Here is a 14,362-nt window from a genome sequence, read left to right on the forward strand (position 1 = left end):
AGAGTTCTAAGTATTGCAGGGTTGATTTCATTCTGTCCTCCATGCATTAACTTATTGAGTAGTTCTTTGCAATAGAGCTGATGCAATCAATGGAATCAAAATTGGAAATCACTCATTCTTAAAATTTGGGTCCATTACAATCTGAATTCATTCCCTGTTTCATTGGGATTTTTTTGTTTGTTTTCTTCGTGCTGTTCGAAGACTTTTCTGTTAGCTTATCTCAAACGAGATACATTTTCTTTGAAATTTGCTATGTAAATTTGAGCTGGATTTATAGTTAATGAATGAGCTTCAATGTCAGTTGATACTTCCTGTACCCTGATTTAACATCTAACTTAACTAAGAAGTCCTGTTGTGCTGCTGTGAAACGTTCTCATATGACCTGAGTTTGTGATAACACTGAATTAGCCCATCCTTCCAGTAACGAAGCTTGCTTGAGCATCTCACTGCTAGTTATTTGTTTTTCTTGTAGCTAATTGCATGGATGTTTTAGTAACTATTCTGTACTCTGTAGCACTTGTTTTTGTATATGAAAACATAAATGATTGGTACGCCACAGACTTTCATTATAAGAGATTAGGTTTATTAAACAATATTAAGGAGTAAGGAATGCTATTTTCATATAAACTATTAATGGCATATTTGATTGTTTTCATATTATTTATTTGATAAAAGAAAACTGTTTCTATCTTCTAATACTGTTGCGGTGTTATTTCTGTTCTGTGCCTACTTAACATACTTCCAAGCTGATAGAATTCAAGTATGCATTAGATTTTGAATGTAAATCAAAGTATAAATATTCGTATATGATAGCTGTGAGAAAATACATGTGTGCATGCTTGGGATATTAAATGATATATTTTCACATGCAGCTTATCTCAAGTGTTTTGCCAAAATAATGCTCAATAATTCTTTGTCTTAAAGTTTTTATTATGAGCCTGTTTCTAACTTTATTCTTACTGTAACTCTTCAGTTTCCTTAAAGGAGACATGTTTATTGTCCATAATGAATTAGAAGATGGTTGGATGTGGGTTACAAACCTTCGGACAGATGAACAAGGTCTTATTGTGGAAGATTTGGTAGAGGAAGTGGTAAGTAATTTTATATTCAAGTCTCTTAAATTATATTTGTACGCATATATATGGTAAATGTAAATTGGTGAAATACTGGAATTTATCTAAACCAGTGACACTGCTTCACAGAATCACAGAATTGTAGGGGTTGGAAGGGACCTCCAGTCCAACCCCCCAATTTCTATTCTAGTTATGTGCTTTTCTAAGCCTAGTAATTGAATCTGACTGTTTTAAAAATAGTGTAACAGACCTGTAAGCCCAATTCAGTATTAAAAAAGCTCTTATTCACGTATTGCCCAAAGAAATATAAATGAATGGTACTGCAGATTTACTAAGCAGTTTCCTAGACTTACCTCTCTTAATAAACAATCTGAGTTATTTAGTTGTATTTGGGTTTTGTTTCCTATTCACAATCTAAACAGAATGTAATTTTGCGTTGTTGTAGGAGGGTGATTTTTAAGGATAGTAGATAAAAAAGCATACCAGTGAACTGACTATACCTAGACAGGTAGAGCTCAAGAAGTTAACCAGGTGACATGCAGATAATTGAGTTACTGCAAGGGAAAAGAGGGTTTAAAGGATGTTTTAAATAATAAGAGCTTTTTTTTTTTTTTTTTTTAACCTCAGCACTGCTTTTGAGTCCTGATAAAGTTTTCCTGTGTAGTCTAAGTATTTTTGCTAATAGCATAATTACTTGCAGCTGCTTTTCAGAGATCTGTGTTATAATGTGGCAGCAGTACTGGAATATTAAACTGCAGTCTTCTATATTCTTGATTAAGTTAACCTGAGGAAAGCTGGTTTTAAAATTTGTCACCCTTAAAGAAGGACTTGAAACATGACAGGATTATCTCAAAGAACATATTTTGGCTGAATTTCCACTTACAGAATGAAGAGGAAAACTCATTTGCCTAGAACTGCAGTTAGCCCTTTTAGTTCAGAAGTATCCTAGAGTCTTTTTTTTTTTTTTTTTTTTTTTAAACAGAAGATCTTAACCTATGAAGTTTATTTTCTGACCTAACCTGTACTGTTGTCATGCACTTAATATGTCAATTTTCTCATTAGGGAAGAGAAGAAGATCCACATGAAGGCAAAATGTAAGGATTTTTTTGTTTGTTTGTTTATTAAAACATAAAATACAAACTTCAGCTATGAGGTTTCTTGGCTTTTGGAAGGGTGAACAGAAGATGCTTATTTTTTGCCTTAGAATTCTTTTTCTGTTTCAGCTGCTGAAGATGCGTGGAAAATAGACCTTAAAGTCTTGTAATAGTGATGTCTATTGGTAATGGGTTAAAATCTTCAATGAATCTTTTATGGTAATGTTCAGCCAAAATATGCACAGTGGAGCAAAGGCAGTTTTTGCCTTAGAGATAGCCTTATTCAGAACTTATTCAGCTGCAGATGCTGGAGACAGAGTAAAGTACCAGCAGAAGAATGGTGGTGTAATAATTGCATCTTATCTTCATTATCTCCATGTAATAACTCTTAAAGGTGGAAACCAAGGGCTGTGTGATAATTGTGCCCTTTCCTTCAGTATTTGAAATTTTTTTTTGGAGTGGATACATTTCAGGCTTAATTCTGTAGTGATACAGCAGACTGCTGACAGTTACACTGTTTTCAGTAGTGCAGACCAAAGCAAGTTTCAGAAAATCTCTAGGCTTGGCTGTGTTGTCTGTCCTGCATTTGCCTGTGGTAACTGCTACTGCTGCTTCCTGTCTCTCTTGCCCTCTTTGCAGTCTCCAAAAGGGTGATGGCTGAATAAGGCATTTCTTGTTATCTTAATTGGCAAAAGAACATCACTGATACTTATTTTGCTTACTCCTTCCTAATGTTCTGCTAGTCACTTTGGCAGCAGGGAGCTTTCAAAAATACAGGAACATATATTTATTTATTAAGAAATCTGTAATTAAATGCTTGGAGGTTGACTCTGTTTACAGAGATTTGCAGTACTCAGAGGAATTCTGGGGAGACAGCATTGCTTCAAATATTCCAGTAGCAAGAAAACATCCTCTAAATCTTTTACAGAAAAAAGATTTAGAGATAGAGCTCATTTTTAATGCATAAGAGAGCCTTCTGCTCCATACCCTGGCCAATGTAAATGTAATGAACTGTAGGCCATAATTTTAGATTCCCTTTATAGGGTAGAATGAGATTTTAACTTGTGGCACGTGATGTGTTGAACCTAAACTATAATGTCAGCTCTTTGACTGCTGGTATCAGGCTGAGACTAGACAGAGGCTACTGAAATTTCTTGGGACATTGCTCTTACACAGGGCTCTGCAGAGCATAAAAGATTCTACATTGAAGTCGTTTTCATTCAGAAAAACCTAGGTTTTTTTTCCACAGCTTCTGGCAAAATTAGCTTGTTTTTTTTTTTTTTTTTTTTTTTTTTTTTCCTCATTACTGTGTTTATCCTCCTTATTTTTGCCTTGGATTTCATGATTTGGGAAATTCCTGTATAGGATTAACTTCACATAGTGCCCATTAAGTTAGCTACCCTTTTAATGTTGTTTCTGTTTGTTTGTTTGTTTGTTTTGTTTTTAAATCTCTAAATGCAGTCAGATTTGAACATCAACTCCATGTGTTGGATGTTTTTTCTTGAAAATAACTTACATGCCTGTTAATCTTACCTTTTTCGTGCTGTTGGTGTAATAGAAGCATTGAGTAGCATAATCTTATCTCATCTGTTATGCATTAGGTCTTTTAAAATAAATTCATAGGTGCCAGAGCCTTGGATGTCACCACAACGAAAAAGAGATCTTGCTTTCTAATTTTTCTCTTCATCTTTGTTAAGATGGTTCCATGGGAAGATCTCCAAACAAGAGGCTTACAATTTGCTGATGACAGGTACTTGTATTTCTGAGATAGTGGTAGTTAGCAGCTCAAAGCCATTGTGTGTATTGTGTGACAAAACCTGTGGGTTTTCATGTGTGAGTATTACGATTGTCTTTGATCAGACTCTGCGATTGTTACTTCTACTATCTTCTTCTCTATCTTCTATCTGAGGCTGAGTATTAAGTATATTTAAATTCTTATTTACAACTAATTTAATAATCTTCATTGAAATAATAAAATACTTCTTGATTAATACGTGAATTAAAAAAATACCAGGTTTTTTCAGGAGAAAACAATAGTTTTAGACCAAAAGAAAATATAATAAAGGCTTTCCAAATCTTTTCAAAGAGGAAATACTTACTGAAATGAAAACATCAAGATTTCTGACCCCTACTGTAAAATGTATACTTCAAACATAAGAAGAAAAATGAATTTTTGAGAACAAATTATGAGATGTTTTAATGGCGCTACGTAAGTAGGTTGCCATCTACACCTAAACAATTTTGTATTAACATCTGATTTGGGATCACTCTTGAAACTTACCAACTTTGTATCTCTTTTAAGTGGACAATTCTTTCTGGTTTATATTGAAATTTATGAGATTTATAAGTAATACTTATTAAAAAAAAAAAAAGCATTAAATAACACTGTCAAATCTTTTCAGTTGGCCAGGTGTGCAGTTTTCTTGTGAGGCCTTCAGATAATACACCCGGTGATTATTCACTTTATTTTCGGACCAGTGAAAATATTCAGCGATTTAAAATATGTCCAACAGCAAACAATCAGTTTATGATGGGAGGCAGATACTATAACAGGTAAGTTATTGTGGTAAGAAGAATTGTGTCTATTCTGTGTTCATGTAAGATTTCTGTATCTTATTCCTGTATCTTATACCAGTTATTGACTGGTATAAGACTTTGTTTTTCTTAACAGCATACTGAATATTTTGCCTAGCTATTCTAATAGTTAAAACCAAGAAAGTTTTTGAGGACTGTGCATAGATTTTGTTTTTTTATTTTGAAGTGCTCTTCTGCAAACTAGTTTCTGCAGTCTATAAATTGTGAATCATATGGGTCGTTTGTGGGGGTGTAATAGAATGCTGCGTTGTCTTGGAAGCTGCTGTTTGTAGTAGAAGTTCTCCATTTGAAAGAGGAATATAAAGATTTTAGTTTTATCTGAAATATTCCACAGGACTTTCAAAGTGTGAATAAGAGAAATGGGTATTTACAGGGAAGGGAAGAAATATTTTCATTTTTGGAAAAAAGTTACTAAATTGCAGTGTAGTAAGTAAGTGATACTTTGGTAGGAATTGCAGATGACTCCATTTAGAATGAGGAAACTTGGAGTGCATTTGTTTTGCCAATGATAGAACAACACAACAATCTCAAAAAAAAACCAAAACAGAAACAATGAGATGTATTTCTCATTTTCTTTGAAGAAGCTGTCAGTCCATCATTGATAATCATACTTAAAGAATTTTTGTAGGTGCAAGACTTCACAGTGACAAAAGCTCATTGCAGAACAACCAGATGGTCTTTTAGCTATATGCTTGAAGGTCCCAGTACATAATATTATATATAGCATACATAGTGGGAGAAGATCACAAATTGCTCCTTTAATTGCCTTAGTACATTTTCTAGGAACAACTGACAAGATCAGTTCTTAGTGGCTGTATTGAGTTTGGCTAGTTATATTCTTACCATCAGCCATATGGTGACATGATTGGGATTTGTAATGAACTGATTGATATACTCCGTTGTTTAGGCTGTTGCTGTGTGGTGCTTGTACAGTGTTGTTTTCCAGAGACCTGTACTGACCAAAGAGAGACATGAAGGAATAGAAATAGGAAGGGCTGTTTGGTCTTCTAAGGTAGCTGGTCAGAGTTTGGCCATCAGTTCTGCTTGTAATGAATGATTTGTCTTTGCATCACTGAGCCTTCACCTCCACTTGCATCTTCTCTCCCTGCCACTTCTTCACTTACTGAATTGTCTTTATCTTGATTCACAAGTTTTCTCACATTCTGTCCTGTTCTTCTGAGGGTAGAGAGTGAGGTGGCACTCTTAGGTGTCCTGCTATGAGCTGGGTTCTACCCTCTGCCATCCTTTTAACATCTCTCTCTTCATTCTCCTCTTCATCTTTTATTGCTGAACATGATATCATTCAGTATGGAATATCCTTTCCGTCAGTTTGGCTCAGCTGTCTTGGCTGTGCCCCCTCCCAGCATCTTGCCCATCTCCCTCCCATTTGGTGGAGGGGTGGATAGACCTGGAAACAAGAGGTAGAGCCTGAATGCTGAAGCTATTGCTCAGTAATAGCCAAAACAAATGTTGTGCTACTATCACAGTGTTGTAGTCACAAATCCAAAACAAAATACTGTTAAGGCTGCAGTGAAGAAAAGTAACTGTATCCAAGCTGACCTAGCACTGGTGATTTTGCTGTGTTGGTGATGTTGCTGTGTCAAAAACTCTCAATGTAAAATCAGCAGTTACCAGCATGGAGCAACACTATCTTAGATGTGTCTGATTTGATCCTGTCTCTGAAACTGAGCAAGGTAAGGTTGATTTGGAGACCCTGGAATGCCATGTCCAGGTGCTGTAGGCTTCTACAAAAGTGCAAAGTTTGGAACATACAGGCAGAGACTCAGAGAGCTGAGTTTGCTTTAACCTTGAGAAGGCCTTGGGGGATTTTACTTGAGTGCATCAGTACCTGATGAGAAAGAGCTCAGAAAACAGATCCAGGCTCTTACTGATGCTTTATAGCAGCAGGACAAGAGGCATTGAGCACAAAATGATATACAGGAAACTCCATTTAAATGTAAGGCAACTTCTTTTACTGAAAGAGTGACTGAACACTGAAGCCCACTGCCCAGAATGTTAGACAAACTGCTGACCAGGGTCCGAAAGCGATCAGCCTTAGTTGACCTTGCTTTAAACTAGGTGGGCAGGACTAGGTAATCTCCAGAAGTGCCTTCCATGTTCAGCAGGCCTGTGGAAGATTTTCATAAATGTTCAGTTATGTGATGTTGTTTATTTTAAATGATGTCAGTGTTTGTTTAATTTCAGAAAATGTGGTAGGAGAGAAGTATCAGGCCATTTCTTCTGCCCTTTCCACCTATCTTCTTTACTAAATTCAGCCTACATGGCAGTTGAAGTTAAGGGTTTTTGTTTGTTACTTGTGATTCTGTTGCAAAGAAGGTCAGAAATGCTGACTCAACATTTTTAGAGTGAATTTGAGATTTAATTTCAGCGATGAGATAATCTGAAAATTGATTAGTTAACTGGAAATTATTTTTGTTTCCAGTTGATGAGTTAGTCTGTATTTTCAAAGTCTGAACATTATGGATCAAGTATGTTCATTCTTTTTCTTTACAACTTAACAATGTGTAGAGTGTTGTTGCTTATTCCTGCTTTCTGGATTCTTCATAATTTGAAATGTCAGCAATTGGGGTAACTCAATTTGCCTCTTAAGCATTACAAAATAAAAAGATACTGCTCGTGATGATGAGATACTGTTGAAATTGTCCAAGGAGCCAATTCTTGAGGAACAAGCTCTTGTGCAACGCATTTTAAAATGTCTACTATAATGCAGTATTAAGATCCATCTTTGCAATTGAATATCAAAACAAGTTTAATAATGATGTTGCTTATTTATATTTCCCTTATGTCTACTTACTTACTTCTTGTTTTTTTCCAGGTTGCTGTTTAATATTTGTATTTGTGTGATACACGAATACAGTGGTAATTTTCACAAACTGCAAAAATAAGTTAGAGCCACTCTTACCTTGGTTTTCAGTTTGTCATTGTTTCTCTCCTAAGCCTTCCAACTTGTCTAAATCTGATAATTACAATGCAGACTTCTGAGGAGTGCTACTGATTATGTACTTCATTCAGTATAAAAGCTGTGCAATTTCTAAATATAATCTCCTAAAAAACCTTCTTTATTTTCTCCTCCTCTCCTAGAAATAAATTACTTTGATCAGTGCAGTATCTACAATCCTCCTTCCCTAGTTAGTAGAAGACTTTGAAAATTCTTGCTAATGAAATAACAATTTTCAGCCTGTTTGGAGAGCTGGTAATGCACATGCACTATTTGAATATGGAAAAAACACTGGCATGTTAAGCAACAAAATATTTTTCAGAGTTCAGTGTAGTATTGGTATTCATAACGTATTAATGGGATATATTGTATTAGTAAATTCTTGTTGCTACAAATGAGATTTTTGATATTTAATACCAATTTTAAAAACTGTAAGAATTTTTCTGTGATTTGAATGGAAAAGCAAATTCACAGGAAAAGCTAACAAGTTTAATATTAAAATCCAATTTTTCTTATTGAAACAGTATTGCTGACATCATTGAGCACTATAGGAAAGAACAAATTGTTGAAGGATATTACCTTAAAGATCCTGTTCCAATGCAGGTAAGATTTCATTTCTCAGCATTTGCTGAAGATCTGATCATTATCAAATCTATTTATGATATAAGAATGTGTGTTTCTCTTGTTTTATCTTTGCATGCATTCACTTATCGAAAGTTTTCTTGTAGTCAACAGAAAATATGATAAGTTCTGCTTGTGCCCTGAAGTGTTCATCCTCTGATCTGTGCCCCCTGCTTTGGTCCATGGCTGAACAATGCTGTGATTTAATCTTGTGCTGGGGAAAACCATAATACACTCCAATCTATAGTGTCTGGTGTTCTTTTCCTCCCAGAGGAAACATATTACAGTTGCAGGACTTATTTAGGAGTACTCTTGCCCTTTCACAGAAGGTCACTCTGTCCTGCAATTCTCCCTTAGTCAGCTCACTAAGTTAAGATGTTGAAGCTATTTATTTCTCCTCACACCATTTCTTCTTATCGCTACTCTATTGTGACTTATTCCAGTACAAGCTCATCTGTCCTGAATATGATGGACCAGAACAGCCATATCATTAATATGAATGGTATCATGATATCGTATAAAATATTTTTTTTACTTAAATATTTAAATAAAATAATTAACAAAAATTCTTTATATTCTATGATTCTGTGAATGGGTGGTGAGGCCCTGGTACAGCTGCCCGAAGAAGTTGTGAGAGCCCCATCCCTGGAGGCATTCAAGATCAGGTTGGATGGGGCCCTGGGCAGCCCATCTGCTGGGGGCAGCCCTATCCATGGCAGGGAGTTGGAATTGGATGGGCTTTAAGGTCCCCTCTACTGTAAGCCCTTGTATGTTGATTCTGTGATAACATCTGTGTCATTTTTTGTGGTAGGCTGGCTCTAGTGAACAGCCAAGAGCCTGCAGAGCTGCTTGTTTATTCCCTTATCCCATGTAATGGGAGAGAGATTAGGAAGAGCACAACTTAAGAAAGAACAACTCCTGGGTTGAGACAAATTTTTAGCAAAGAACAGAAAAAAATACACAGTTCCTGTGATGCAAAGGCAATCACCACTTCCTTCAAGCAGACTGTTGCCCAGCTGGTAGCTGAGCAACAGTTGGTCCAGAACACAAACAACAACTCCAGTTTTAATGTCATTGAGATGTTAGATGGCATTCAGTTCCACTTCAGTTTGCTCAGGCCTGCTGTTTTAGCTGTGTCCATGCCCAGCTTCTTTTCCTTTCCCAGGCCCGTCACTGTGAGGTAAGTGACAGAGACTCCCTTGGTTCTGTGCAAGCACTGCTTAGCAGCAGACAAAACCCTGGTGTGTTATCAACACTGTTTTGGCAAAATCTTCTGTATTCTAGTGATAAATAACAATACATACAGCTTCCATGCAGCATCATTCCAATCTTTCCTGTGTTGTTGAAAGTCTCGTGCCACTGATGCTCCCCAATTGTTTGCTGCTTTTTAGCTCAGTAACATGATTGGAATAAGCAGCAAATGTGTATCTGGAGACTAATCATTGAAAGCTTTGCTAGTAACTTTCTTCATGGACTGTAACTTTTGGACTGTAGAATAAATTAACAATCTTAGCTTGTTTTCATATGCATTTACAGTTCCTTTACTGATATTTTTTTTCTGTTAATTTTTCTTATTGTAATTTTCCATGAGACTACTTTATATGCTTTTAAATTATTCATGTTTGTGACTTAGTTTTGTTTAAAAAGTGACCAGTGATGTTTTTTTAGGTTTTGCTGTGTGTGGCCTGTGTTTGCTCTAATGTATTAGTCTATGTTCTATAAAAAATAAAGTTCAGAAGTCATGCTTTATTAGCTTTAGTTTAGTGTGGGTGTGATGGACTTCCTGTGTCAATGGGAAGGTTGCTGTTCTTGCATAGTTACAGAAATCTTAAGGTCATAAACATCTTGATGTTGTTTCCATTGTGGGTCCTGCAATTCCTGTTAATACTACGGAAGTATTTTTCACCTTGCCTTTATTGCTTTGTTCAAAATTATAATTCTTTATACAGCTAGGAGAAAAAGTAAAATACTTATTGTCCAGCCAATGCTCATATAATTTTTCATCTGGACTTGACAGTCCAGTTTTTCATTTATCTTACGGCTAAAGACCTTTTACTGATCAGATTACTAGGAAAGGTCAAATTTGGCTTGGCTAACTGAAGGGGCACAGAATGTCTTTGGTCCATTTCCATTTGCTACTTGACTTTACAAATCTTAAAGCTTTGTGTGATTTATCCTTTTTATTTCATGTTTCTTTCTTCTGTTGTCTTCTATTACAGTCCTACCCAGTTAGAACATATGAATTTCAATGATGTTAAAGAGGAAGTATGCAACGTAGTGAGCATGTCAATTTTAACTGTGATCTGCACCATTCTTGTAGCTTCAGAATAAATTTCTTTTATTATTCTGTCTGAAAACCTTCAGTAGAAATGGGTGTGATTTTCAAGACTTTCACAAGTTTTACAGAAGTTGCTGTGAGAGATGCTGCTTTCTATTTAATATTAAAAAGGCACAGGTGGAACTTTGTAAACGTTGGTCTGTATTGGAGACTTCTTTGATAGTTCCATAGAAAGCAGTTAATGCATTTCTAGCCAGGGTATTGTACTAAAATTTCATGCTTTTTAATAAAGCAATGTATTACGCAATACTAAGGAGTTTGTTAGTAAGATAACTTTGGTTGCAGCATTCAAAGTATGTGATTTTTTTTTTTATAGCAATTACTGAACTTAATGTTTTCTTCTTTCTTTTTTAGCACCAAGAGCAAGTGTTCAATGATTCACTAGATGGAAAAGAAATCTACAATACAATTCGTCGCAAAACTAAGGATGCTTTCTATAAAAATATTGTCAAAAAAGGCTATCTTCTGAAAAAAAGTGAGTCTTACTGAAGATTTTGTTGTGGAACAAACATGGATGCATGTTTAGTAACTTATTATATAAAACTGGTACTAGAAAGGGCATAATAGAAGTGAACAAGATGGAGAAAACGTGTAGAGTATGAAAAAGTCTGTTTCCTAAGCAGAGTGTGAAAAGCACGGTAACCAAAACTACATGCAGCATGAAGGTGATTAGCAGTTTTTCAGGAAAAATATGGAGTATATTACATCTATTAGGAATGTTTGTCATGAATCGATTTCAAGCACATTAAATGATGTGTATTTTGAGGAAACAATTATATTTTATTTGAAGCTCATATTTTTGCAGACAGATTAGATTGAAGCTAGAAGGCTGTAAATCTGGTCACTGAAGATGGGAACTGTTTTGTTATTCCAGGCTAGATTGCCTATTTTAAATTAAAAAAAAAAAAAAAAATTTACCTATAAGATACATAGGGACTTTTTTAGAGTTATAACCATGGTACCATCAAACAACGTGTAATGAGTACGTTAAAAGTTAATGGCTAGACTCACATTATTGTATCCCTGAAGAATTCAACAAGAATTGCGCTTTGATCAGAACAATGCCACACAGCACATAAGCTTGGGACAGTGAGGCTGGAGAGTCACTGAGGAAGTCTTTAAAGTTCTGAGGCAACTAATCCCTTAGAAAGTTTTTCAATTCTGTTTTCTTTTTTTTTTTTTTTATATCAACAGTAATGAAAAGAGAAAAACTATTAATGGTGTGTTTTTTAGAGGAGAGGGAGTCCATAGCTAAAATGGTAAGTTCAGATAGTAATGTAGATAGCAAGCAAAAAAAAAAAAAAGAAGAAAGGTATGATTTTAAATACAGCCAAACACAAAAGAGAAAAAAAAATCCACAAAGCCACAGTTTTTGGTCAGAACAAGGAAACTATTCTATTAAGAGAACTAGTTCTCAGAGATGTACAGGGCTGTGCTGGAATGAAGAATCAGATGAGAATTAAGTGAAAACCTTTTAGCTGAGAAAGAAAATGAAATACTTGAAAATGCAAACAGGAGTTCTGTGTAGATGTGGAGAGATAGGCCACAGCCACGTGTGGAACAAATGTAACGTAATCTCTCCGCCACCTAGCGGACAGTGTGATAACTGGATGGTGGGGTCATGTTTTCAAAAGCATACTGCTGCTGTGGTGGATTTATCATATTCAAACTATAAAGATAAGTCTGCATTTTTTTTCTAAAGCATACTGTGACCTATATGTGAATTAGTTCCAGAAGTTCAGAGTTCAGGAGTAGCTCTCTCTTTCTAGAGTCTATTTCCTAATTAAAGGTTGTAATAAGTAGGATCAGAGAATCAGGACATAAACTGTTAACTATACAGACAGGGAGTCTTTATGGTCATATGAACACAGTGTCCCAGCAGCTCGTATGCACTTGCTTTTATCTTGTTGAAATTAAGATGTTTGAAGAACTTACTGCAACTGTATGTAAATCTGTGGTGATGGTGTAGATTGAGGTCTGTGTTGCATAACATTGAGTATGTATACTGATATTCTGCCTTGCGTGATTGTCTCGTCCTGCCTGTAAGGGGAGGGAACTGATGACCAAATTTGCAAATGCTCCTGGTTAGATTAAGGTAAAATGATGCATACAGGTCCGCATGCAATCATCAGTTTTCATGATAACCTACATGCTACAATTATCCCCAAAATACTGGCAAACAACTATCCCAAAATACTGACGCTCCAATACTTAGCAGGACAATTTAAGATGGACTCTAAACTGTATGGCATTAAGGAACCAAAATAATCCTGGAACTTAACAACTTTGACTTAACAACTGTATGAGATACAGCTTTTAAGAAATTGAAATAGATCTAGTGATTACTTAATAATTTTATGAGAGAAAAAGGATGAAAAGAAAAAACTGAGGAAAAGAGAGAAGGAATGAGAGTCAGGAAAAAGTAACAGGAAAAAGATGGGTCACCAGACTATTTAAAAGGTCTGTTTCAAAGAGTTCTGGTGTCAGCCGGTAGTGCTGGAGAAGGGATGGGGGGAGGGTGTGTACACTTGTCCAGAGACTGTAGTTTTGAACCAGAAACAGTAATGATGACCACCAACAATATGAAGGTGGTGACCCTTTGGGGACTCTCTCAGGTCTCTTTTGATGCCTGCTAGGTTTGCAGGTGCTTTGTCCCAAGATTGTAAACAAGAAAGTTTGCCAAAGCAAAACTATAAAAAAGAAGTTTATAGATAAAATTTACTGTGGGAAGAAGGGCCAGTTTGTCAGAGAAGGATTTATCCCACCAGAGGACAGGCTATTATACTTGCTGACATCGGTCTTTGACTGGGTGCCATTGTAACATAATCAAGTACACCCCACTAGATCAGAAAGTGTTTTTTGTTGATCTTTCACTGTGATTAGCATGTCATTGTAATAGTGGTTAGCTAAATGTCCTTCTATTTGACACTTGACGAAAACAAACTGCTCTGTTTTATCTTACTTTACAAAATTGATATTTCCTTTAAAACAATCATAACTTCTGGCTTTACTTTTCTACAGGTAAAGGAAAAAGATGGAAAAACTTGTACTTTATATTAGAGGGAAATGATGCCCAGCTTATTTATTTTGAAAGTGAAAAACGAGCCACAAAACCCAAAGGACTAATAGACCTTAGTGTGTGTTCCGTCTATGGAGTACATGACAGCTTGTTTGGCAGGTAGGATGCTGGCTCATAATTCTTGTATGTGCAGCAGGAGACTTGACTGCTAGTTTGAGACATGTACAATGCAAGTGAGATTTGTTGCCAGTGAGCTGGCTTGTATTGACTGCAACTGTTCATTCATACTCAGTTGGTAGTAACTGTTCCTAAACAAATTATAATCAATGATTTTAGTGTTTTAAGTTAAAGCTTTTTTTATGAAGTAAGGTGTGGCAATTATTCAAACTTTTGCATTATTGTTTTTGAATATTTGAGCATAATAATTGTTCCATGTTTTGTGATAGATGAAAAATGATGAACTAATGCTGAGGGTTTTAACCAGTTAGAACCAAGAACTGACAAGATTAAGGATTTTATCAATTCTGAAATATCTGTGTACCTTTGATAGATATTTGAAAGCTACCTTGGTTAGGCAGAGTTTGTAAAGTAGTTTTCTATTTAAGGTAAGTTTTTGTTAGAGCTATACTCAGAGACCATTTTTGCATGAAGTCTTATTTTACT

The 14,362-nt window shown here is 35.6% G+C and overlaps 1 protein-coding gene across 1 annotated transcript in view; it reads left to right on the plus strand.

Annotated features, from left to right (window-relative positions):
- Positions 1-14,362, plus strand: part of RASA1 (RAS p21 protein activator 1) — a gene marked incomplete at both ends in the record, with an annotated part of 59,070 nt that overhangs the window by 21,038 nt on the left and 23,670 nt on the right. The window contains 7 exons of the mRNA XM_079548578.1: positions 974-1,091; positions 2,136-2,167; positions 3,865-3,917; positions 4,570-4,720; positions 8,246-8,324; positions 11,035-11,155; positions 13,702-13,858. Coding sequence (XP_079404704.1) covers positions 974-1,091; positions 2,136-2,167; positions 3,865-3,917; positions 4,570-4,720; positions 8,246-8,324; positions 11,035-11,155; positions 13,702-13,858 — 711 coding nt within the window. The remainder of the gene's footprint in view (positions 1-973; positions 1,092-2,135; positions 2,168-3,864; positions 3,918-4,569; positions 4,721-8,245; positions 8,325-11,034; positions 11,156-13,701; positions 13,859-14,362) is intronic.

This window comes from Tetrao urogallus (genome assembly GCF_951394365.1).
Source record: "Tetrao urogallus genome assembly, chromosome: Z".
In the NCBI taxonomy this organism is placed as follows: Eukaryota; Metazoa; Chordata; class Aves; order Galliformes; family Phasianidae; genus Tetrao; species Tetrao urogallus.